General features: G+C 28.6%; 1 protein-coding gene across 5 annotated transcripts; it reads left to right on the forward strand.

The window, feature by feature from the left end:
• Positions 1–27,025, forward strand: LOC100213046 (DNA repair protein RAD51 homolog 3). 5 transcript variants are annotated; one of them, XR_010641212.1, is made up of 9 exons: positions 1–242; positions 657–727; positions 858–947; positions 1,129–1,262; positions 1,734–1,865; positions 2,138–2,204; positions 10,312–10,485; positions 19,508–19,568; positions 26,735–27,025. XR_010641212.1 is itself a non-coding variant. In XM_065807420.1 (9 exons), the coding sequence occupies exons 1-8, from the start codon at positions 55–57 to the stop codon at positions 19,532–19,534; spliced, it is 777 nt and encodes a 258-aa protein (XP_065663492.1). In that variant the 5' UTR covers positions 1–54; the 3' UTR covers positions 19,535–19,568; positions 26,735–27,025. The 5 variants fall into 5 exon arrangements, 3 of the variants coding, with proteins under 3 accessions (XP_065663492.1, XP_065663491.1, XP_065663493.1); XR_010641211.1 differs by having other exon boundaries at positions 10,312–10,420; XM_065807420.1 differs by having other exon boundaries at positions 10,312–10,379.
• The last annotated feature ends 12 nt before the right edge of the window (positions 27,026–27,037 follow it).

Below are 27,037 nucleotides of genomic sequence, written 5' to 3' on the forward strand. Positions count from 1 at the left end.
TGTAAGTTTTTATTATAATTACTGTCTCAAGTACACATATTGATGTGATGCAAAATGCTTAGTTGTGAAGAAGGAATAGATAAAAATCAAAAATCTGCTTATGACTTACTAAAAGAAGAGGAACTTCTAACATCTATAGTAACATTTTCTGCTGCTTTTGATAATATGATTGGAGGTGGTATTCCCATTGGAAAAATTACTGAAATTTGTGGTGCTCCAGGTACAGGAAAAACCCAATTCGGGTAAGCTTAAAATAAATTGAATGTGTTTTTTTCTTTTAAGCTCAAACTTAAATATGAAATAACATTCTTTATTTTTCATGGGTTACTAAATTGAAGTATCATTAAAAGAAGTTAACCTCTTCACACATTTTTTTCTTTTTACAATTTTTAATACTTTTTTGTTTTCACAGGTTCAATAATTGAGTTACACAGAGCTCCTTAGCTTACAAGAAGTTTTTTTACTTCTGATTTCGAAAATCTCTTATTTTCTTATTGGCTTATCAAAATTATTCCTTTACAGCTTCTTACTTGTTGAATATATACCTCCAATGGTATATGCTTTAGTATCATTGTGAACTATTTAGTTTTAATTGCCTAAATTTAAATTAAACATTAAATACATTAAAGGACATTTAGATTTTTTTTTCTTTTTAGAATACAAATTGCAGTTAGTGCTCAAATACCAACTTTATTCGGAGGTATCGGGGGTGAAGCTTTGTTTGTAGGTAAATCTTATATTTGATGAGGAAAAAAAGAAAGTTGATATATAATTTGTTTTCAGTAATATTATTAGTGCTTGTAGTTATCTAAAAAAATTCTAAATTTTTATTAAAGTTTTAATTATTTATTTAATAGACACTGAAGGAAATTTTATTACAGAGCGTGCTTTAGAAATCGCAGAAGCTGCATCAAAACATATTCAAGATATTGCCATGGAAGAAAGTGGTTGTTAACTTGATATTTTTGTAATTTTTTATAATATATATATATATATATATATATATATATATATATATATATATATATATATATATATATATATATATATATATATATGTATATATATTTGTGTGTGTGTATGTATATATATATAAATATATATAACATTTATAATGGTTTTTATTAGAATTAAGCAATGCTGCTTTTGGCTTTACCAAACACTGTATAATGAATGGTATCCATGTTGCACGTTGTCATAACTATAATGATTTAATGGCACTGTCTTATATTTTATCAGATATAATTCTTGGACATCCAAAAGTATGTATAGAACTATCTAAAGATTACGGTTAACAATTAAACTTTTAATATAATAAGGATTGTGTTAATTTTTTAAAATTTCTACTCTTTTTTATTAAATTTTTAAAAATAAGAAAATTAATAGTAATATGACTGTCATCCTGGATTTTATAAATAAGAGCATATTACAGAATCTATTTAAAATTTAGATTTGTGCTGCACTTTTTAACATATAAACCAGGATTATCAACTCAATGCCAATTTTGAAGATTTTTTATCCAACTCAAACTAAAAAATTTTTCAACTGCTAATCTAAACATACTATTAGCCTTCATGATTTAAACTAGTGTTTAGGCTCCTCAGCACTGCTTATACTTTTTAAATTGATTTAGTTTTTGTTATTGAAATGATAAATAAATCAAATATTTATCAAAATAATTTAAAAATATACAATTTTGAAAAAATATTTTAAAATGTTGATTTTTTTTATAGGTGAAAGTTGTCATTGTGGATAGTATTGCATTTCATTTCAGACACGAGTTTGAAGATATGGGTTTACGTACACGATTACTTCATACTTTAGTTCAAAGTTTTATGAAAGTTGCATATGAGTACAAAATTGCAGTAAGTACAACCATTGCTTTAAATGTGTCATGTTTCTTTATTTACTTTATTATGAGAAATAAATATCTTTTAAAAACAAGCAATATTGATATGTTGAAATGCTATTTGAATTAAGAAAAAAAATAATGAAACATGACAAATTATTAAAAAAAGGAGGGGGAAGCAGGAAGGTGATAATATATAAGATAAAGCTATGTAGAGAAAAAAAAAGGGTGGTTTTTTAAGAGTTAATGCTTTGTCGCTGTATTTTTAAAAATAAGTTATTTTTTTAGGTTGTATTTATGAACCAAATGACAACAAAATTGACAGAAAGTTTTTCTGAGTTGGCTCCAGCTCTTGGTATGTTTATTGTTATCATTATTGTGGTATAAAAAAGGTTATTTTTCCTGTTTGTTGTAATAAATGCTCAAAAATTTTATTGGTTTGTTTTATTTTCCCTTTAATTTAAACACAAACAGGTAGTTTCTTTATTATTTGGAACTCCATTTTGAATAATATATAATTTTAAAATATATCTACTACAGCTTTATTATGTTGACTTAGTTGAATAGTTTTTGTGCAATTTCATTTCCAGCACACTTTTTTTTTCGTTTTCAGAAACTCTTATTTTTCGCAAATCAAATTTAAAAGAATTAAAAATTTTTTATTGTCGTAATAGATAATAAATGATTATGATTAGATAATTCCTGTTCTAACCAGTTTTTCAAGTCCTTACTGGTTTTGCATGTATATGTGTGTGTTTGATATATATAAATACATACATAGATACATACATACATAGATACATACATACATACATACATACATACATACATACATACATACATACATACATACATAGATACATACATACATACATACATACATACATACATACATACATACATACATACATACATACATACATACATACATACATATATATATATATATATATATATATATATATATATATATATATATATATATATATATATATATACATATATATATATATATATATATATATATTTTTTTTTTATAAACATTTACCTTAAATGCTGTAACTATATGTTTAAGTGGTACTTTGAATTGTGTCGAAATGTTATTAACAGGATTGCTTTTAGTTATAACTTCAACCAAACTTCTTAACATAAGTCTTATGAGTGTTAAGGACTCAATAACCACAAAGGCCTATTTACTCAATATGGATGTGTCTTGCATATTTTTTTTCATTTTATTTACACTACAGTCGAGAAGACCTACGCTGTTTTTTTTTATTTTTTTATTTTGCAGTTCTCTGTCTCTCTTAATCTTTTATTTTCCGTAACATAACTTTTGATTAATTAGGGTATTTAAGTGATTATTTAGCAATAAAAAAAATACCAATTATATATAATACCACAAATATAAAAAAAATGTTAATTAACTAGAACAGTATTTTTTGAAGTTGATAGAATTAATTTTAATTTTAAAGCTCTCTTGATGGTTTTTGCATTAAATATTAACAACCTATTAATTATTATTTAATATTTTTGTTAATCATTTGAATAAGGAAATGAATCTTATCTTGTAAATATAAATTACTGCATATAAAATAAGCCCTGTGAATGTAACCTTTAAATATTGCGTTTAGAATCTTAAGGTCATGATTTGAGTGAGGTTTATTTTGGATATTAGTAATGACTTCCTTTCTGTAAACTTTAAACTCATATTTTCCTTTGTTGTTATTTATTATGGTTAATTCAAGGAAGTTTAGAGTTTTACTCTTGCTTTTAGTTTCATTTGTATATTGTATTGCAGAGTGTTGTTTGTAAGATAATTAGGAAATGTTCTGATTCTTGAGTGTTGGAAAATCTAGTGTGACTATCATCAACATATCTTAGATAGGATTTTTGGTCGAGAGGAGGATTTACTGCCGTTGCAATTTTGAAAGCGTTTTGTTAATGTTGTAAAAATGATTCTGCAAGTACGACCATAAATTAAAGACCTATAGGACTAGAATTCTTAAGTTCATGGATTTCGTTGTTCCACAGGAAATAACAATGGTGTTAACAAAGCTCTATGAGTTGTCTTGTTTCAGATATAATAAGTTTGGTGGAATATTTGTAGGAATCATCTTTATTTAAATGGTCTATAAAAGTTAAAGTGGATTCCTTTTATGATATTGATGGATACAAGTTTATTACATCAAAACCTGAACCTTGTTTTTATCAATCTCCCATGAATTTGCTTTTCTAATACAATCAAAAGATATGTTTGATTTTTGTTTAAGACAGGTTGTATTTTCCTTACTAAGTAGTTCGATGTTCCATAATTAGGAGTGACGATAGTTGATATAACTATTCTCATAGGATAGAATTTTTCAGGTTTGTGTGCTTTAGTTAGACCATATATACGAGGCGGGATGGGATCACTTGGATATATACTATCATATTCAATTTTTGAAAATCGCTGTTTTTTATTAAGTTGTGAGAGATTGATGATGTTTAACTGGATGAGTTTTAACTAGATGTGGGATCTTCATTTAAAACTCTTGTTGGGCCAATTTTTTTAGCGAATTTTTTCCAAAGCTTTATCGTGTTCTATTCTTACAAAACCATTACCTGTATCAAATGGATATATATTGATAATTATATGTATATATGTATGTATATATATATATATATATATATGTATATATATATATATGTATATATATATATATATATATATATATATATATATATATATATATATATATATATATATATATATATATATATATATATATATATATATATATAGATATAGATATAGAACTTTTATATGTTGTCCGAAAGTTTTTTCCATATTTTGTTGACAAAAAATTAAAATTAAAATGCAAGACCGGAATTTTTTTTTTTATTAATTGATAGACTGCCTGGCCCAACCAAACCCTCAGTCGATGTAGCAGCACTTCCTTGCGGGTCAGGCTAAAAGATAGTAGATGTAGCAGCACTCCGTTGCGGGTCAGGCTATTTGTCAGTCGATATAGCAGCACTCCCTTGCGAGTCAGGCTATAAGATAGTCGATGTAGCAACACTCCGCGCATGATTTACAGTAAAAAAAATAAAAACATTTTATTAAAAAAATTAAAAATAAAAATATTTTATTAAAAAAAATTAAAGCATTGTTAAAAATATTCAGAATATTTTAAAAACGTTCAGAATGTTTTTAAAAACATTCTGGTCAATTAAATTTGCGTTTTTGTGTTTTTTTTTAAAAAACGATTAATTTATAATTAAATTAATGGTTTTAACTTTCTGACAACACGCAAATGTTGGACGAAAGTCAAAAGTAATTAAAAATGACGTATGTGCTGGCGTAAGAATCATTTTTTTCCTTCCGCTCTTCCCAAATGCAACAATCTATAGAAGTATATATATATATATATATATATATATATATATATAAGAATTACTTTACCAACGTGGTGTCGACACCCTGACCAGAGCAGTGCTTGACCTAACTGCATCTGAATTGCAATGCAGGCTGCAGTTAGACAATTCAGCAATTATGTCCCCGGATTTTCTATCGGTTCCTGGTGCATACGTATGCTGAAAAACTTCATCTCATTTGCATTCCCGACAAGAACTGCAAGGCGCTCCTGAGTGATATCCTTATTTGTCAGTGATGGAATTTGTTTGGAATTCCAATGCAGAGTTGACAGCTTTAGAGCAACCCATTGCTCCTTGCAAGCTGAAGCTATCTTCTGTCCAAACTTACGTTTGGATTTGTCAGCAGTTGAATATAATGTATGGACTTTTGATATGTTGCCTCCAGCCTCGGATATCAGGTTTTCAGTATAAGCTGCTTGCTATGTTGGTGTCATCTTTAGACAAGTTGCTAAGGAAACAAGTTTGGGTCTTTTTATTATATCACGAGAGATGAAAGCGGGAGTTCTGGGTTGACTATTGATACGATGCAAGCAGTCTTTACTGGTACCATTCGGTACCATTCGGAGGAAGTTTGTATTCAGAATCATTGTCAACACCATTCGGAGGAAGTTTGTATTCAGAATCGTTGTCATTGCCAGCTTCATCAGGACACTATCTGAAACCGTAGTAATTCTTCTCTGTTACTTCAGTTTCTGATACCGCAATGCCTCTACCTCTAAGCGCTTCTGAGGACACTCAAGTTTTCAAGCTAACACTTTGTCATGAGAACCAAAACTTGTCATTTGATTGGTTTTTATTGACTGTAAAAATGACAAATCTTCTGGATTTTTTATCAGTTGTTCATCATTCTGCAGCAACAGTTGAAATGTCTCCACTAAGATATCCTCCATCTGTAGGACCTTTTTCATCGAGCTGGTGTTGACCTGCGTGCAGGTGGTATTGCTCTAATTTTGTCATTGTCATCAAGCAGCTTTAACATCTTCTTGCATTTTTTACAATCACTGATCATGGGAATGTTTACTTTCTTATAGAAAACTGTGATTTTTTCCAGCACCAGCTTGGCTGAATCCCACCAAGTACGGTTTTTGCACATACCACCATTATAAGGATGATACCTGATACATCGCAACACTTGCTGACATGTTGGAAGACATGCTCCAATTATTTCCGCGTCTTCTGCTGTGATCTTGTTGCCAAGACCAATTATCACAGATGTTCAGATACGACTTCCTTGTACTTTTCTTAGTAGTTTTTGGACAATGTAATTCCAATATATATGTTTCTGATATTGATGATATAGTATATAATCAGTATCAGAAACATGTGCAGACGTAGCAGCCGCTTGTTGGTCATCTTCAATAATTCTAACTGAATGATGGACATCCAAATTATCGATTATTAATCTATATATAATACATTAATCTAAAAATAATAATATAGTTATTGCATTGAACATCTACAACAAGCATACAATGTTAAACAACATAGAAAACTATTATACATTCCTTCCCAGTCTAAATTAATTGATGCAAAAGACTGCATACATAATCAAATGTATACAGTATACAATAGCCTCAAAACCTATTTTCTTCAAATGGAGGTGGGACACCTAAATATATTCTGACTTTTTAAATATTTCCACAGGGTTATATTGATGATGAAAGAAACATTTTAAGCCTATAGACAAGACATTCTGAAAAAAAGGGTCAAAATGATGCATCCTAATATATATATATATATATATATATATATATATATATATATATATATATATATATATATATATATATATATATATATATATATATATGTATGTATGTATGTATGTATATATATATATATATATATATATATACAGTGCCGGCTCTAGACACAAGCAAGAGAGGCAGCTGCTTTGGGTGGCACTTTCCTAGGGCAGCATTTTGAGTTTTGATTATATATTTTCTGACATCCATAGATAAAAATGGTAGGATATAAAAGAAGTCTGGTGATTTCTACAGAAGGCAAAAAGAAAAATGAAGAGAAGAGGATGAACAAATGTCTGAATCTTTAAGCAATTTTTTTAATAACACCAAAAGCAAGCCAACAACAACTATGAGAGATCCTTGTGGCGTTAGTGTTTGTGATGAAATCCATGAAATTCAAGATGCAACAACAAGTTCAAACTTGGAAGTGAAAAATGAGCTGAAAGGTGAAAAATCTAAATTGGGAGATGAAGCAAATTTATCTACGACTTCGCAAATTGCATTGCCAGAAGATGAACAGAGTTTTCAAACTTTACCAACTACAGACCTGACAGATCCTGCCAATTGGCCTGATCGAATTCCAGATGATCTTCAAGTGACTCTTGTTAAAAATGGTCCATCAGCACCTAATCCATCTTTTCTATTTCCTGTCAATGACAACAACAGAAGATTTAATCCTTCATACACGCAAAAAGTACTCAAGAATGGTGAAGTTGTTAAAAGATCCTGGCTTATATACTCTAAAAGAAAAGATGTGTTTTGTTTCTCATGTAAGTTGTTTGGTGACATGGACATACATTTGAAGGCAATTGGTTTTGGAGACTGGAAAAATTTGCCCAGACAGCTGAAGGAACATGAAACTTCTAAAAATCACATCTGTTCATTGAGCAAATGGATGGAATTAGCTAACCGATTAGATAGCAACAAAACAATTGATGCATCACAGCAACGACTTCACAGTGCAGAGATACAGCGTTGGCAGTTAGTTATGGAAAGATTATTTGCTATAGTGACATTTTTAGGAGAACAATGTCTTTCCTTTCGTGGAAATTCTGATGTTTTACATGAGAACTGCTAGCACAGTTTGATGCAGTTATGATAGATTATGTTCACCAAATAAAGAATGAGGAGATTAACACCCATTACTTGGGGGAAAATATATAAAATGAACTCATTCAACTAATTGCAAAACAAGTTCGTGAAGAAATTTTGTCAAAATTGAAAATGGCAAAATATTTTTCCATTATAGTGGATTATACCCAAGATGTGAGTAAAGTGGAATAAATGTCAATTGTGCTACGTTTTGTTCAGATGGAAAATGCTGAAGTTAAAGTCTGTGAACATTTCATCGATTTTATACCTGTAGAGCAGACAACTGGTGCAGCACTCACAGATGTTGTTCTACAAATGTTGACTCAAACTGGGATTCCAATTGAAGATATGAGTGGACAGGGCTACGACAACAGTGCGAATATGAGGACATCAGTCAGGAGTGCAGAAAAGAATATTGGAAAAGAACAGCAGAGCCTTCTTTGTACCATGTCATGCTCATTCATTAAATTTGGTCATTAGTTATGCTGCAAAATCATCTAGAGAGGCTGTGGCTTATTTTGGAATGGTACAAGCCATTTATAACTTTCTTAGTGGATCATCTAGTAGATGGACAGTTTTGAAAAATTATCTTGGAAAAAAAATCTTTCCAAAATCTTTGAGTGCAACAAGATGGGAAAGCAGGATTGAAGCTGTGCATTTTTTTTGATACTGTGCTGGAGAAATCTTTGATGCTCTTTTTGAAATCACCCAGGAGATTTCTTATGATCCATCATGATCACGTCATGAAGCAGAGGTATTAGTTTTAGTAACTGTTAACTTCTTAAAGTTAAATCGCTCAGATAAAGCTTTTGAAAAAGTTATTTCTGATGCAGAATTAATTGCAGCTGAATTAGATTTGGAGCCATCATTTTCATTTGAAGTTTCTATTAGACCAAGGTTTAAAAAACAAATGCTTTCTTATGAAACTCCAATTATAAATCCAAAAAATAGATTTAAAATAGAATGTTTTAATTGCATTTTGGATAGTGCTATAAATTTGATTGAAAAAAGATTTAGCCATTTAAATGAACATTGTGATGCTTTTCAATTCCTGTACGATATTGCAAATATTAAAAAAGATTTTTCAAAGGAAAGTCTTAGAGAAAAATGTTTAAATCTTCAAAAAATATTAAGCACAGATACTTCTGCAGATATTGATGGCATGGAATTATTAGATGAATTGCTTGCATTGTCTGAATTAATTGAACCAAAAACGTCACCATTAAAAGTACTAGTGTTTATTTTAAGAAACAATAAATTCACTTCAAATGTTTCTATTGCTACTCTGTTAACACAGCCAGTATCAGTTGCATCTGGAGAGTGTAGTTTTTCAAAACTGAAATTAACTAAAGATTAGTTAAGATCTACTATGTCACAAAATCGTTTGACAGGTCTTTCTTTAATTTCCATAGAAAGTGATATGGCTAAAAAATTAGATTTTACTGAATTATTGAAGGCTTTTGCATTTAAAAAGAGTAGGAAAGTAAACTTCTTTCACTAAGTCATGTTAAAATATGCCCATTTTGTATGTATTTTGCTTGCTTTTTGTGTTTGTACTGTTTGGATTTAATGTTTTGCAAATATACAATTTTATACATCACTCATAGTTTTAATTTAAGATATTTTTTAAATATATTGTTACTTTTTAGTTAGGGCGGCATACTGGGATCTTGCCTCGGATGGCAAAATACCTTAAGCCGGCACTGTATATATTTATATATATATATATATATATATATGTATATTTATATATATACAATATAATATATATATAATATATATATATATATATATATTTATATATATATATATATATATATGTATATTTATATATATACAATATAATATATATATATATATATATATATATATATATATATATATATATATATATATATATATATATATATGTATATTTATATATATATACAATATAATATATATATATATATATAAAGAAAAGACCAGTAGGGACATGGTTACTGACTGGTAGTTTAGGTTAGTCATATCATGTTATTTGTTTTTCTTCTATGCGTGATAGTCACATTGTCTCTTAATTAATTGCATCACATGATATCAACATATTATCAACTTAATAAATTTTTTCTTTATTAAAAGAATCTTTTACAAAATTTGTACACATTTTTGGACCACAAATTAGAAAAAGTAAAGGTATTGTTTAATATACTTCTAAATTTGTTGTCATTTTAGGTCAAAGTTGGGCACATGCATGTACAAACCGCATAATATTACGCAGTGTTAATGGAAAAAAGTTAATAGTTTGTATTTAAGCTGGAAGCACTTCATTTTTATATACAATGTAAATTTGAGTATAAAATTGTATTTATATATTCAAATGTACATTATGTATTCAAGAGATAGCAGGTTGGTATTAAAGAATTTGACAGTTTTGAACAGGAGTCCCAAAAAGAACTCCGGATTTAAAAGTCACAAAATGATTATTTCTCCCTGGTTTTTAGTGTCCAGCTTTAAAAATGTCAAGAGGCTTATGAAAAAATAAAGACTTTAATGTTAGTAGAAACATCAAATTTTGAAACTGGAGCCCTTATATATAATTGCGACAAGGACTCCAGGACTCTGGGCTAAAAAGCAATAGGTTCCAAGTTGTAAAATCTCATGTATTTTTCATTGCAGATTATTCAACACTTTTAGATCTCCTGGACACCAGAGACCAAGAAGAAAAAAAGAGCTTTAAAGCCGGAGTCTTTTGGGGACTCCACATTCTTGGTGTTGAAACAAACAAAACAAAAATTTTTTTTTTTTTGCCTTGTCTTGTCTACTTAAACCCGAACACTCAGTTAATGTATATACCAAAGTCTTTGCAGATGGCTGTTTTCAGTAGCCAACCATAATGCCTAATATACTTTTAGACCACTGTTTTTTGTGTGTGTGTATACACACACACACACACACACACACACACACAGGGCTGAAAATAACGAACTTTTTTGTAGCAGACAATTTGTCCGATAAAGACTCAAGTTTTCCGGTAATGTCCGATAAAAATTAAAGAAGTGCAATTGAATGCCATTCCTGACCTCACATAAAATATTTTGTTTTTACAGCTTGACCACAGAGTTCGTAAGATAAATTATCTAACAAAAAGAAAAACAGTTGTTTCTAGCAGTAATAAACAGACGTTTGTTTTCTGGAGAATTGTTTTGCTGATAAATATGGAGGTAACGGTTTCGATTGGCAATCGCAGCAGCACAGTGTGAGGAAAACCATGGAGGAGAGTGAGGCTTGACCTGGAATCGTCGAGAGGGAATAAAAGATTCCATGCCAGCCTGAATCCACGAAGTTATGTAAGAAGCACATTTGTTGACAGGAAGTTGAAAGATTTCTACCCAAGGGCCATCACGAAGAAAATCACGGAAAGAATCCCAGTCAGCTTTACTGTAGTTGTAAGAGGTTCGATAATAGGGGTATTCAGGTGATGAAGAAGAATGAGATATTAGTTTTAAAGAGATCAAACTGTGATCAGAAGCACCTAAGGGTGAATGTGGAGAAACTGAGCACTGACTAGGATCAGAAACAAGACATAAGTCGAGTAGAGAAGGTAAATGATTAGGGTTGTCAGGAAAGCAAGTTGGAAAGTTGACTATTTGAGTTAGGGATTGAGAAAGGCAAAAGTTGTGGGCTTTAATGCCTGCAGAGTCACTGACACTAGAGCCAAGCCATTCAGAGTGGTGAGCATTAAAGTCACCGACAACAGCTATATTAGCTGATGGATAAAGAGAGAGGGCTTAGTCAATATGATCAGAAATAACATCAAAAAGAGTGCAGTCTTGAGATGAAGGAGAGCGATATAGAACAAAGAGAAAGGCAATAGAGTGAAGTGGTGCTAAACGAAAGCACATGAAAGAATAGTCTGTTGATTCAAACCTAGTTTCACGACAAACAGGTGAATTCTTACGAATGTAAATGCCCAGGCCAAGCATGTGACTATTGGAGTCTTTGATGATGGTTTTTTGTGTTTTATAGTTTTTGGTACTTTATTCATTTTTAAATTAGATTGAAGAACTTGACTCAAAGCATAGATAGTACTCAGAACACCGTTTAATAGCCCAAGCAATTGCCTCATTACTACTAATAAACCCTAAGCCGTAACAAAGGGCTCCAAATGTGGCCTCCGCAATGCACACCAAAAGTACAAACACGGACACCATCCATGCGCAACATGGCACTGTTAATACTTTGATATTTTTCAGCTGTTGATGGAATCAGCCTCTCTGAGAGCTACCACAGAGTTCGGGAAACCTGACTACCAGCCGGCCTCAGAACCATAAAACTGAGTTTTAGAGCTGTACCCTCATAAGGAGATAATAGAATGAGTTGCCTAGTCATAAAAACAGTGACACAAGCAAACCCATGCATTGAGTCAAGAAGATCCAGCATTCAACATCCTAAACTGGAAACAATGTATTAAAAATACATCTGCGCCAGCCTAATAGATGAAGAAGGGGTGCGAGGCTGGTCAACAGATAGAATCTGTTTACCCCTTAAGTCTTTGCCTAGGAGGCCTTCTACAAGACAGTAGCTGGGTGCATTTAACATCTGCCCAAGATGAGTATTTTTATCGAGACACCATCTCTAGCCTTTACTCAACCAAGAGCCCCAAGGCAGGGGGTGTTTTAAATCGGAGTTGGCATCTGTTAGCCTTTGCCTAAAAAGGCGTATCCTACAAGGCAGCAGGACATGAAGCAGATTGTACTGGGTAGCTATTCCATAAAGCTATTCCAAACTCTAATTTGGTTGTTAACAAGTATACTGTTATCTGTGAGTTACACTGACCTCCAAATTTTGACACAGTTTTAGTGCGTGGAGGAAAATAATATCCAAAAAATCCTCCTTCTGTTTGGCTGGGAATACCTTTATCTCAGATTTCAACTAATCCAACTAAAAGAACTACCAAAATATTTTTAAGTGGCATTAGAAGTACATTAGATGATAAACTAGACACATTTCTTAAAAGGGGTAAAGCTAATTTTTGTGACATTGAAAACAAGTTTATCGATAGCAGCGATCACCAATATCCAGTTATATTGTTTATGTTTGATGGGTATGTTGTTATACGGTCTTTGCAATTTTTTAATGGAATGCCTTTTTTTGTACTTAAAATTTATGAAAATCTTACCTTTAAAATATTTCATTTTGGGATTAAGTATCACATCTAGCTTAACAGTGAATCAAATCATAACTGTTGACACCTGGTCTAAGTTTGATGAGATACTTCGTTTTTTAAGCTCCTTGAAAATGGGCAATAAAAAAGAAGTAATTTTGCAACATATTTCAATTTTGGGACCAAAAACAATTGGAGATTTTTTATACACCTGAAATAGTAATACGCTCTTTTGTATATTTTTCAACACCAAGGGCATTATATAATCGCTTAAGAAATGATTATCAACTTCCATATATTTCAACATTCACTCAAATTACTTCAAAAATTTCTAATATTGATGAAAACAAATTTATTTATTCAATTTTTAACTCTCTTCCGAATAAGCAGAAATTATGTATCATACTACAGGATAAAGTATATGTTAAAAAAAGTTTGCTTTACCATGGTGGAACTGTTTTTGGTAGATCAGAAGATAACCCAGTGAAATTGTCCAAAACATTGTTAGGGATTATGGCTGTTTGTTTAAATGGGGGTCCAAAGGTGTTAATTAAAATGATACCAATATCAAAATTACGATATGATTTTTTGTTTGAACAGATTAATTTAACCAATCAAATAATTTATTCAGTCAGTGCAAATGTAAAATCTATTATAATAGATATTATAATGTGATGGGAATTCTGTCAATCAGACTTTTTTTTAAAAAATATTTCACACTCGTTCCAAGAAAACCATGGTTAACAGTAGATGGATTTTGTACACCTCATAAAAAATATTTGTAATCTTTGGTTAATTGAAAAAACTAAACCAGGATTGCAAAATGGACTCATTTAAAGCAGCTTTACAGTGCAGAATCCAGAAGCTTTCTAAAGTTATCTGACCTGAATGAAACTTTTATTTCTTCTAAACTTGTTGAACAACAGTTTGTCTTGATCGTGTTAAGAGTATTTTTTGAAGAAACTTACGCTGCTTTTTTGTAACATCCTGACATGATTCATAGTGATGTTAACGACACTGCTATATTTATCAATAAAGTTATTATTTGGTGGAAAATTTTTAATGTGAAAGCCATTGGTGCTGATAAAAGGCATAATGATCCTTTGCAGGCTGTTATCAATAATCCTGATGGCAACCGTTTAAATTTATTACTACAATTTGGTGATATGGCACTTAAAATGGCAGGTCCAAAAGGTAAACGTATTAAACAGTATTCTAAAGATATTGCAACTTGTATTCACCAAACTTGTTATTGACTAGTAGATTTATGTAGATATTTATTTAACACTAAGCAAAACTATGTACTTCTTGCTCAATTTACATCAGATTACCTGGAAAAAGAATATAGTATACTTCGTCAAGGTTCTGGTGCTACATATTTTCTTAGTGTTTAACAAGTTATTGAAAAATTATATATCAAACATGCATCTTTACTTTTGAAATTAAATGTAGATATTAAAAATTTTAATGTGAAGTCTGGTCATCAATATGCATTATGCCGATACAAATTGTCTGAAGACTGCTGCGAAATTCTTGATAACTTGCAAGATCTGGAACCTCCTATTGCTGATGATGTCAAAATGTCACTTATTCACATTGCTGGTTATGTTACACGAAATGATAAAGAGCAAACTAATTATGAACTTTTAGATAAAACAATGTTCTATTATCAGAAATATGGTCAGTTTTTCTAAATTTTTGGATCCTGGTGGATTAAAAATTCCAACTGATAATTCGTGCTAATAGACATTTTTTTGTTTTGTAATTTTTCAAATAGTTAAAAATCATGTTTTCAGAAAATCTTCAAGTAGTATTTTTATGCTTATATCAGACTATTATTTATTAGATATGGAAGAACACCATTGTGTATTATTGAGCAATATTTAAAAAAAAATTATTAAAAGTCTACTAAATTGTCTACTATTTATATTATATAATTATGTAAATGTGTGAAGTTTTGAATTAGAAAAAATTTCTTTGCATTTTATTTACAGTGTTTATTACTGAAGATTATTTTTTATTTCTTTTTCTTTTTTCATCAAAAAAAATTATTAGGCTATACAGAGAATTAAAAATACTTCTTAGTTTTCAAGTTATAAATTTGTTGTTTTTTTTGCCATAAAAAAAGTAGGCCTCCACAAAAAAATCCGGTTGCGCGATGAATAGGCCTCTAGTAGAGAACACTATGTATGAAAAATAAAAAATTAAAATATAAAGTTTATATACAATACTGAATTAATTAATAACTTTGGAACAACTAAAATGATTAGAAATTAAATGCACATAAAATACAGGTTGGACAAAAAGACTGATAGATGTTGTTTTTTGCCTGACAAGTGCCAGACAATGTCCGGTGCTTATTTCGAGTCCTGTATATATATATATATATATATATATATATATATATATATATATATATATATATATATATATATATATATATATATATATATATATATATAAATTATGTCAGTGTATTTTACAAATAGAGTGCTCAATGTTCTTAAAGAAAAGAGCAATAATAAATTATTAAAAAAAAAAAGATTAAAATCTAACTTTTATATTCAACATAATGTTTCTCCATCAGTAGGTTCATCAGGAAGATTGTCTAAACATCAAAAAGTTCATATTATAGAATAATTATTTCACAGGAACTTCCTGTGAAATAATTTTTTTATAATTTGAACTTTTTGATGTTTAGACATTCTTCCTGATTAACCTACTGATGGAGAAACATGTTGAAGTTAAAATTTATATAAGTGTTTTTATTAATTTAATTTATATATATATATATATTTATATATATATATATATATATATATATATATATATATATATATATATATATATATATATATATATATATATATATATATATATATATATATATATATATATATATATGTATATATATATATATATGTAAAATATAATTTATACATATATATATATATATATATATATATATTATATGTTGTCTGAAAGTTTTCTTCCATATTTTTTTGACAAAAAGTAAAAGTTAAAATGCAAGACTGGATTTTTTTTTTTTTATTAATTGATAGACTGCCTGCCCCAACCAAACCCTCATGAGATGTAGGAGTACTCCCTTGCAAGTCAGGCTAAAAGATAGTAGATGTAGCAGCACTCCGTTGCGAGTCAGTCTATTTGTCAGTCGATATAGCAGCATTCCCTTGGGAGTCAGGCTATTTGTCAGTCGATGTAGCAGCACTCCCTAGCGAGTCAGGCTATAAGATAGTCGATGTAGCAGCACTCCGTGTATGATTTACAGTAAAAAAAAAAAAACATTTTAATAAAAAAATAAAAAATAAAAACATTGTTTATATTGTTAAAAACATTCAGAATGTTTTAAAAAACATTCTGGTCAATTAAATTTGCGTTTTTGCGGCTTTTTTAAAAAATGATTAATTTGTTATTAAATTAATGGTTTTTACTTTCTGACAACATGCAAATGTTGGATGAAAGTCAAAAGTAATTAAAAGTGACGTATGTGTTGGCGTAAGAATCACTTTTTTCCTTTTGCTCTTCCCAAAGACAACAAACTATAGATCTATATATATATATATATATGTATATATATATAAATTAGTGGAAATGACTTTGGAAACACACACACTCACACACATTGGGGTTATGACATTTTTGCAATCTCATATGGCCATGGTCCTGTAAGGTGAGTTTTTGCATAAAAACACTTAAACACTCATTTATGATTTCATTTCAAAAACTTCTCCCAGGATCTGAAAATATTCTTTTGGAAATATTGTGACTATTGTAAAATTTGAATAAATTTTTATTTATGACTGCAATATTATATAAAACACAATTAAGAAATAGTAATTGAATAATATAATAAAATACAATTCTTTTTTTGATAAAATAAATCTTTTTGGCACTTTTACACTTTATTTCATGATTTTAAATACTCTTTTGACACAAATGTTTCTTCTTTGTGTTTGAATTGCTGTATTGTCTTTATTCCAATGAAATTCCTGAAAACTGTTTGTGTTTTCTTATGTTCCTTTAAACTGTTGTCTAAATTTTCATAATTGTCTTCTTTATAAAAGTAGACACTAAACCAAACATTAAATTAAGTTCCACAATATAATTCAAAAATTCCAGCATGATCTTGGTAATATTGGTATGCATATCCCAATTCATATAAAAAATACGTTTTGTCATTGGTACGAAATTCCCAATTCATATAAAAAAAAACATAGTATCATTTGATGTTTTTTAATTTACATCAGTAAATTAAAAAACATCAAATGATACTATGTTTTTTTTTATATGAATTGGGAATTTCGTACCACTTTTTTATATGAATTGGGAATTTCGTATCACTTGGTCGAATTTCTTATATTTGTATAGTTGACACTGACTTCTTGCTCAAAATCATATGATATATTGGAAAATGTTGTCTTTCCACCACGAGTTTAGTCAATTGAATGCTTTACGACTAAATCCAATACATGATGTTGACATCTTATTTAATGAGGTATAGGAATGCCTTTTCTTTAAATTTCCATTGAATCAGTACAACAACTCTATTTCTCACTCCAGTATTGACACTTGTGGTATTACAGATTATAACTTTAATGTTTTCCCACAAATGGTATTGGCTTAACACCTCAGTTATTCCATTAAATATTGGTAATGCTTTTCCATCACTAAGAGTTAGTGTTGCTAGATGAACTTCACGGTGTTGGTTTTTTAATACAATTTCTTGCATTCTTTCTTGTTTGCTATTCTTTCTTTTTTACCATCAAAGTATAATAAAAAATGTATAGATTTTCATTTTTAAAAGATTCTTCAAAATTCTGCTGCATTTTCTGTGATTCTCTAATAGATACTTTATGTAGAGATATCAATACCTTGGTCACAAGCTCTTGCTGATTTAGAAGAACTTAATTTACCCTGTTTCACTAGATGAACTGCAGTTTCTATAGTGAAATATTGCTTGGTTTTTCTTTTTTTAGTGGAGGTTTCAACGGTATATTTACAGTTATTAGTATCATCATCATGTTTCTGGATATTCTGATATATATATATATATATATATATATATATATATATATATATATATATATATATATATATATATATATATATATATATATATATTAGATTCTACATTTCTATTTAAAGAAGGAATTACGTGCACTACTGCTTGAGGTATTTCCTTTGTCAACTTTTGAATGGTGCACTTAAACTTGTACTGTTGTTGCATAGCAACTCAAACTTGTGATTTAATATGCATTTCATAAAAAAAATTTTCTTCAGTTGCCAAGCAAATGCCATCTGTTTTTGTAATATCCAACACATTTGTAAATTTAACTTGATCACATTCCTAATAAGTTATCATGATTTTTAATCCATTGAGTGGATCATTGATTGTTGGTAACAATTTCCTTTGTGTGACACTCTTTTGGTATAGTGAAGTTTTTTTCCAGGTATCGGATATTTTTCCAGGTATCAGATATTTTTCCAACAGCTTCTAGGCTCTTAATATGTAACTTTTTGCAGAAAAGGTAACTTAAAAGTAAACACACAGAAAACAATTCCAGACATGCAACAACTATAAGCAAAAACAGATAATATTCTAAAGAGCAAATATTCACTGAGAATTAATAGTTTCCGAAAAAACTAAAATTTTTTCATGTTTATTTATAGTCCCGCATTTCTAACAAAATATTCAAATCTGTATCCTGGGTGAGGTTTTTGTAAAAGCAAAAACATTCTACTTATCTCTTTTTGACACTATTGCTCATCATGTAGTGCTTGGGCTGTATTAAAATTGAAAAAAATTGAAAATGTTATAACCCTAATATATATGTGTGTGTATGTATATATATATATATATATATATATATATATATTTGTATATGTATATATAGTAAGCGACTAGGGCTATGACCGGGGCTAGGTTTGATAACACATAGCCACGACTGGGGCCAGGTTTATGACCAGGGCTGCATAAATATTGATAGAACCTATAAAAATGTTATTTTTAATTAAAATTTACGACATGAATTTTATTTAAAAACAATATTTTATAGGATTTATCAATTTTAATGCAGCCCCGGGCGTGTTATGAGCGGGGCTGCATTAATATTAATAGATCCTATAAAAGTATTGTTATTTATATGTTGAGCCTCATTTACCCATATGTTTCTAAATAACAAATGAATGTTGAGATTAGTTTTAAATTCTTTTCTCTAATATAAATATTTTTAATTTCATCAGGTATGCACAACTAGTAAAGTCATCTAGCTGTCAAGAAGCTACGGTTGCATTTGAAATTACGGTAAGAATTATTAAAGTATTTTTGAAAAACAAGAATTCGCAGTTACTTATGAAGTTATGATAAGAATTATTAAATTATTTTTGAAGACCAAGAAGCCACTGCTACTTATGAAGTTACATTGAGAGTTATTAAATTATTTTTATAAAAAATGGCTTTAGTCCTTGCTAAAAGTTAAACACATGACTCCGGTACTCAAATGTTATTTTCCTGAAATATTTAGCTTAACAGTACTAATTTTGTAACGGATTTGATATATGGTTTCCAAAAAAAATCGGAAGTAAGAGTTAATCCCAGAAGATGAAGGGTAGATGACTCATTGAGTACATTACCATTCATAAATATAGGAAGATCTAAAATATATTCCTATGTAATTTTCCCCACAAGTTCTGTATCAATTTATGTTTGTTCAATAATTTAGTTTAACAGGCTGCAGCGCTTATAGAACGTAGTTACACTGGATATAATAAATACCTTAGTACTTCTTTTAGTTTCTTGAAATTTTTAAATCATAAAAAAAGTAAAATATCTGAACAATGATAAATTAAAGATGCCATTTCCGAATTGATATATATTAGAGGTAGTCATTTTGAGGGAATTTTTGAAAACAATTTACATGCATTAGAGTAAATGTGCTAAAATTTTTAAGATCAATCAGATGACTTTTAAGTTCCCCTAAAGACAAGGCATGTTAAAATTGCTGACTTTTTAGAATTATAAGGTGTAGTGATCTTTAGTAGGAAATATGTTGCCTACAAAAATTAATGTATCCATTCCAGTAGGGAGTTGAAAACTTTAAGAAAAAAGAAAAAAATTTCAATATTTTTATTATTAACAAAAAATTTAAAATTTAAAGCAATTTATATATTTTAAATAAGATATGTACAAGTCTATTACAGTAGCGGATACAAAGGGGAGGGGAGGGGGTAAGGGGTAACTACCCCCTCTCCCTCCCTCTAAGAAATGTCAAACTTCAAAATATTATTAAAAAATTTTTAAAAGAAATAACAAAATACAAAAAATTATTCTGAAGATAACTATTTACATTTTTTTATTTATTTGCAAAATTAAAACTATTTCAATGCATTACAAAAAGCATCTATTGTTGCATTTTCAATATTTTTACAATATTGACAAATAACGATGAAAGTTTCTAAACAATTTAATGTTATCATCATTCATTCATTCTATTATATAATTAGATAATAATAAATAAAAAAAATTACTATCGTTCTATTTTGAAAAATTTTTTAAACTGTTTTTAAAAGCTATAGATTTGGTTTTAATGGTAAATTTTTTTTTTTTAATTTAATTTTAATTTGTAGTATAATTTATATACGCGATGCCGTATTTAGTATTTACAATTTCAATAAAAAAAGTATTTATTTTTCAACAATTGAAGTTGTAACATTTCAATTTATTTTACACTTTTATACACTTCAAGTTGTATTTAAAATAAGATACAAAGAGTTTTTTTTTATAAATAGTAACTGAATGAATTTCTTATGAATTAGTTTCTTATTTAGAAAACAAAAGTGTGTTTATTAGTATTTTAAATAAATGAAAAATGATTTTTACTATTTTAAATGAAATGATTTATATTAGCTACAATGACCAACAGGGTCAAGAGGACAAGCTCTTTAGATGACTACTTTGTCAAAAGAATTAAAATTTTACCAATACATGACCATGGTGGTACTATCGTTTTGCCTTTACCTTTGGTGTCATCATCCGAACGATTTAATTGTGTATTTTTTGGCGGGGCTGAAAATAATCAAATTACAATGAAACTTAGTCCTTTTTCTCCAGAACCTGGGCTTGGTATATAGCTGCTAATTTTACAAGTAAAACTAATGCCGAAATTGATAAAGAAGGTTCAATACCCACGACAGATGATAGCTGTTTACCTATAGACATTGGGGCATTTTTAATACGTCAGGTAACTGAACAAGATAAATACCAAATATTGAAATGCAATTGGTTTCCTGGTCCAAATTACAAATATCCATATAAGAATGTTAATTGTAAGTATGTTAATTACATAATTTTCCGTGGATAATGATTTCAGAATGCCTTTATGGAATTTTTAGTATGTATTGCTTTCTTTTTGCAAAAGTTGGGGGAATACACGGTCAAGTGCAATTACTCAAGCTAGTTACTTTACCTCTTAAAAGTTATTCAAAGCTTTTGGGTAAGGACATAAGTAAGTTACACGATTGCAATGCATATCACAAGTTACTATGTTGGCAGCATCAGACTTCATCAGAACATATGAATGTCCATCTACAGATGTACGTAATTTAGTTAAAGAAGGAAGACTTAAACAGGCTAAAGAAAATCGAGAACAATTAAAGCCTATAATTGAATCTATAATATTTCTTGGTCGACAGAATATTACTCTACGTGGTCATTACGATGATGGGCAGATCTTTAAAATAGAACAAAACTCTTCAGTAATTAATGATGGCAATCTTCATGAATTGAGTGAGTACTGGGGACAATATTTTAAAAAACCATTTAAATAACTGTAGTTCTAAAGCAACATACATAAGTAAAAGTATTCAAAATGAAATAATTGAACTATGCGCTCAACAAATTCAGGACTTAATTAAAACAAGAATTTTTAGAGGAAAATTTTACAGCATTATATTTGGTGGAACAATGGATACCAGTCATAGTTCTCAAATGACAGTCGTATTAATATATATTGATGTCAATACCGGTGAGATCCGTGAAGATTTTATTGGTTTTGTAAACTACCATACTGAAAATTATTCTGATTTTACTTATAAACCTGTATTAACTGGAGAATTGCTAGCAAACACAGTTGCAAACACATTGACAAAATTAGGCTTCAATTAAAGGATTGTGTCGATATAAGTACTGAAGTACTGATGGATGCAACCTTATAGTAGGTGAAAACAACGGAACCAGAGGCGTGGTGGCCCCAGAAGTTATGCAGGATTCCCGCATGGGTTTTTGACTTCTATCTAAATATGGGCCTTTTGGCAAATTTTAATTTTTTCTACATTTTAAAGAAATTCCACAATCATTTACAATATTTTGCACAAATTAAATTTTATTAATCCCTTGATTTTAAGTCTTCAACTTTGTGTACAATTATATTAGTATTTTGCATAATAATAATATTGCTCTGAAAACGAAGTAGATATTTTAAGACGTATTATGATATTTTTTTCATAGGAAAAATTATGAACCCATAAATGGTTTTTAACAATCGTAATGTTGACAAAATAAATTTAAAAAAGTCCGCAAACTCATATTATTATTGTTTGACTTGAATAACTTAATTTAAAATTTAACCCCAAAATATTTTTTTAAATGAATTAAAACGCAATACAATTACTATATAGTAATTGTATTGCGTTTTAATTCATTTAAGAAAAATGTTTTGGTGTTAAATTTTAAATTAAGTTTTATATAAATAAATATCATGTTTTGCATTTTGTAACGTTTCGAAATAGATATAAACTTGTTTTATAATAATTAAAGTTTTTTATTTTTATACAGTTTATATTATTGTATGTAAATAAACAAATCACTCTGTAATATCCTGTCCTAAGGCAGATTAAAAAAAGGATGATGGTTGTGCAAAAAGTACATTTAAATAAGATATGTTTTATGCAAACTTTGAATTATGAACTATATAAATACACAAATAAAACCTTTTAAAAATAGCGTAAAACCATATTATTTATTGAATTTATTTTAATTGAGGTGTGGGAGTGCCGCAAATATTTTTAAATACAATTTGATATTACACCTTAACAATTTACTTATTTACGACACATTTTTATTACTTTTAATTATAGGTAAGTTTAAAATAATTTATAAAGATTCCATAGCTTTAAATTTTTTTATTTTCATTACTTTAATTTGGTTTTATTTTTGAAACAAAAAAACAATAAAATAGCATTTTTGGAAAAAATATGAAATACTTTCAATTAAGTAAATGCTAAATGAAACCACGTTATAAAAACTTTTATGTTTAAATTATGTCAATAACAGCACCATTTTTAGAGCGGCATTTTTGCTGTTGTGATTTTATGCGAAAATGTTAAAAAAAGTTAAAACACTGAATAAAACAAAAACATAAACTATCTATAAAAAGAATTTCTTATTTTTGAAGATTTTCAATATTTATTTTAGAAAAAAAGTTATTTAAAAAAATTTATATTATTATATAATAAAATATATATCATTATATAGTAATAGAAAATTAAAATCTTTGATTTTAAATTGTGTTTTAAGAAAATCAGAATAAAAATGTGGTCGCTGCATCGTATTGTTATCATTTATATATTATCGTATTGTTATCATATATATATACATATACATATTTTTTTTCGTATGGGCCTTTACATCAAGCATATATGGTAAAATACCGCATATATAGGCCTTTTAATAAAAATCCTGCATGGGCTTTTTAGAGCCACCACGCCCCTGAAAAGAGCAGTCACAAAATTACAGAAGATCCTACCAAACGCAATAAAAAGTCCATTTTACAACCATCTTTAAACTTATCAATTTCCAAATGTTCATCTGTGCGAGCTGTAAGAAAAACAAATGGCACAAAGAAAGAAGTAATATCATTTTTTAAAGCTTCGCCAAAGTAACGTTTCTAAATATATAAATAAGGGAATGCTTACAAGCTTATGCGAAACAAGATGGATTGAACGGCATGATTCTGTGTTTAGTTTTAAATCTTGCTTAATAAATATAGTAGAAACACTTGATTTGATATCTCAGTTGAATGAACGGGGTTCTTCAATAAAGGCCGCATTACTAAAAAATGCAGTATCTGAGCCCTTATTAATAATAAAACTTTGTTCATTAGCCAATGTGTTAAATACCACAGTCTCTTTAAGTGAGACTCTTCAAAAAAATTATTGGATAAGGAATATGCCAAAACTATTCTTAAACATATCATAAAGGTATTAAATGAAAGACAACAGAATGAATAAAACTTTAATATTATATTTATGACTGCATCAAAGTTACTAAAAGACTTAGGTTTAAAAATCAAGATTCCATGAATTACAGGGAAACAAACTAATCGCACAAACCTCAATACCAATGATCCTCTAACTTACTATAGAGTCAATGTTTATTTACCGTTACTTGATAGCATACTTCTAGATTTACAGTTCAGATTTTCTGATGAAACCTTAAACTTTTTTGAATTAAATGTAGCAATACCTAAAAATTTATTAAATAAAACAAAGACAGAGTTAACAGCATCCATAACTAATATACTGAGTTTTATGAAAGAGTTGCCCAACATAAATTCTGTTGATGAGAATGTCCAATTAATGAAAGTTTTTTCAGAATTTGAATTTCGGGAGCTAAAATGGAAAGACGCAAAAAACGACAAAACCTACCTGAATGTGCCCTGGATACATGCAAGCAATGTGATGATGTCTTCCTTTTAATTAAATATATTTTGCAACTGCTTTGCACACTTCCTGTTAGCGTTGCTTTTGGAAAACGGAGTTTCTCGGTTTTAAAAAGATTTAAAACTTGGTTAAGGTTTAAATAGTGATTAAATAGCTTGACTATGATGCATATACATAGAGATTGAATCATAAATGTCGAAAAGATTATTGATACCTTAGCATCTTCAAAAACTAGAAAGCTCAATTTTATATTCTAGTTAGTTAAATTTATAAAAGTCTTTATTAAAAAAAAGAGTATACTAAAGATATTATTTTATCTTTTGTTGCACATTACAAACAGGGCCAGGTTTACTTATAGGCAGACAAGACTGCAGCCTGTGCACCATGATTTTAGTGGGCTTGATTTTTAAATAAGGTATCGTGGGAAAAAAATTGTTGTATTTAGGAGTGTTTTGGGCCCCATTTTCTGCCTAGGTCCCTCAGGGATATAAATCCGTCCCTTATTACAGTCTAAATATTTATTTTCAATGTTTGAATTTTTTAAGATATCTATATACAGATACATTCAATATATTTATTAGCAAACTTTTCTAAAAACATTTTAAATAATCAAATAAAAAAGTGGTTTATCTGAAGAAAAAAAAGTGGATTCTTTTTTTGTTGGTCAAATTATCCCCCCTAGGACAATGACCTGGATCCGCCACTGGTCTATTACATGGCTTTATTTATGATAAAAAGTTTGTTTTTGCTTGATCTGTGAAATTTCCTGTTCCCAATATCTTTTACGATTTTCCTTTGTATTTAGTATTCAATCCAAGTAGATTTAATGGTCTGTGATTAGGTTGACATTTAATAGTGTAGTAATACAGTTTTACTTTATATTGTATTCGATTAATAACGATCACTTAAATATGAAAGGTATTTAAAAAATAATGTAATACAGTTCGACAAATTGTAAATAAAAACTCTGAGCTATTTAAAAATACAGTGCAGGATCTTCTGCATTATTTTCATAGAATTTTTTATCATTAGTCGATTTTGGTAACCTAATTTTTTGTTTTTCCCTTTCGTAAATATTGCTTTTATTGAGAATATGTAAAAAACATGATGACATAAGACTAGGTGAATAAAAAATGTCAATTGCTTTTACTTTTATTTTTATGTGAATAAAAATTTTACCCAACTCGCTCAAATTTTTATTATTCATGTAAAGCTAAGCAGTTTACTCCAAAAATGTTGAGTAATTGTTCAGCTTTACGTGAATAAAAGTTTGAGCCAAATTGCTGAAGTTTTTTCCAATATTTTACATAAAACTGACTAATTACTGAGTAAAAGCATTTGCACAACACAATATTCATGTAAAACTGACCAATTACTGAGTAAAAGCAATCGCATTTTTATATTCACCCAGCCTATACCCTTTTTAAAGGAAAATATAGATAATAAATGACTTTAAAAAAAAATTAATAAAGAATAATTTTTTCATTTAAATTGCCCTCAAAGACCCTGAATACACCCTATTTTTAGGGTGTATTCAGGGTCTCAAGACTCAAAGTTGTTAAGAACTTCTTTTTTTAAGTGAAACCTAAAATTCAACTGATTGATCTAAATAATATTTTGACAAAGTTTTAGCACATTTGGTCCAACTTTTAATCAATATATATATATATATATATATATATATATATATATATATATATTATATATATTAAATAATAGATTCTAAACGATAATATTATAAATGTATTTCAGGAAGATGGTATTCGTGATTCTCAATAATTTCTGAAGAAATCAGGTTTGCAACGCAAGAAAAGTTTTTTCGAAAAAGAAAAAGAAAAATGTTATTACTTCAGTGCAAGATTTCTGCTTCAAAATACATTTCGTTTAAAAAATGATTTATAATATATATATTACAAATTTTTAGAAAATAATTTCAAATTACAAGAAAATAAAAGTTTAATAAAACTTGAATAATGTACTTTATATTATCTTATATAAATAATTTTTACAAATATTAAATAAAGTATTGGCTATTAATAACAATCTAACATGTTT

The sequence above is a fragment of the Hydra vulgaris genome, chromosome 10 (assembly GCF_038396675.1).
Source record: "Hydra vulgaris chromosome 10, alternate assembly HydraT2T_AEP".
NCBI classification, from domain to species: Eukaryota; Metazoa; Cnidaria; class Hydrozoa; order Anthoathecata; family Hydridae; genus Hydra; species Hydra vulgaris.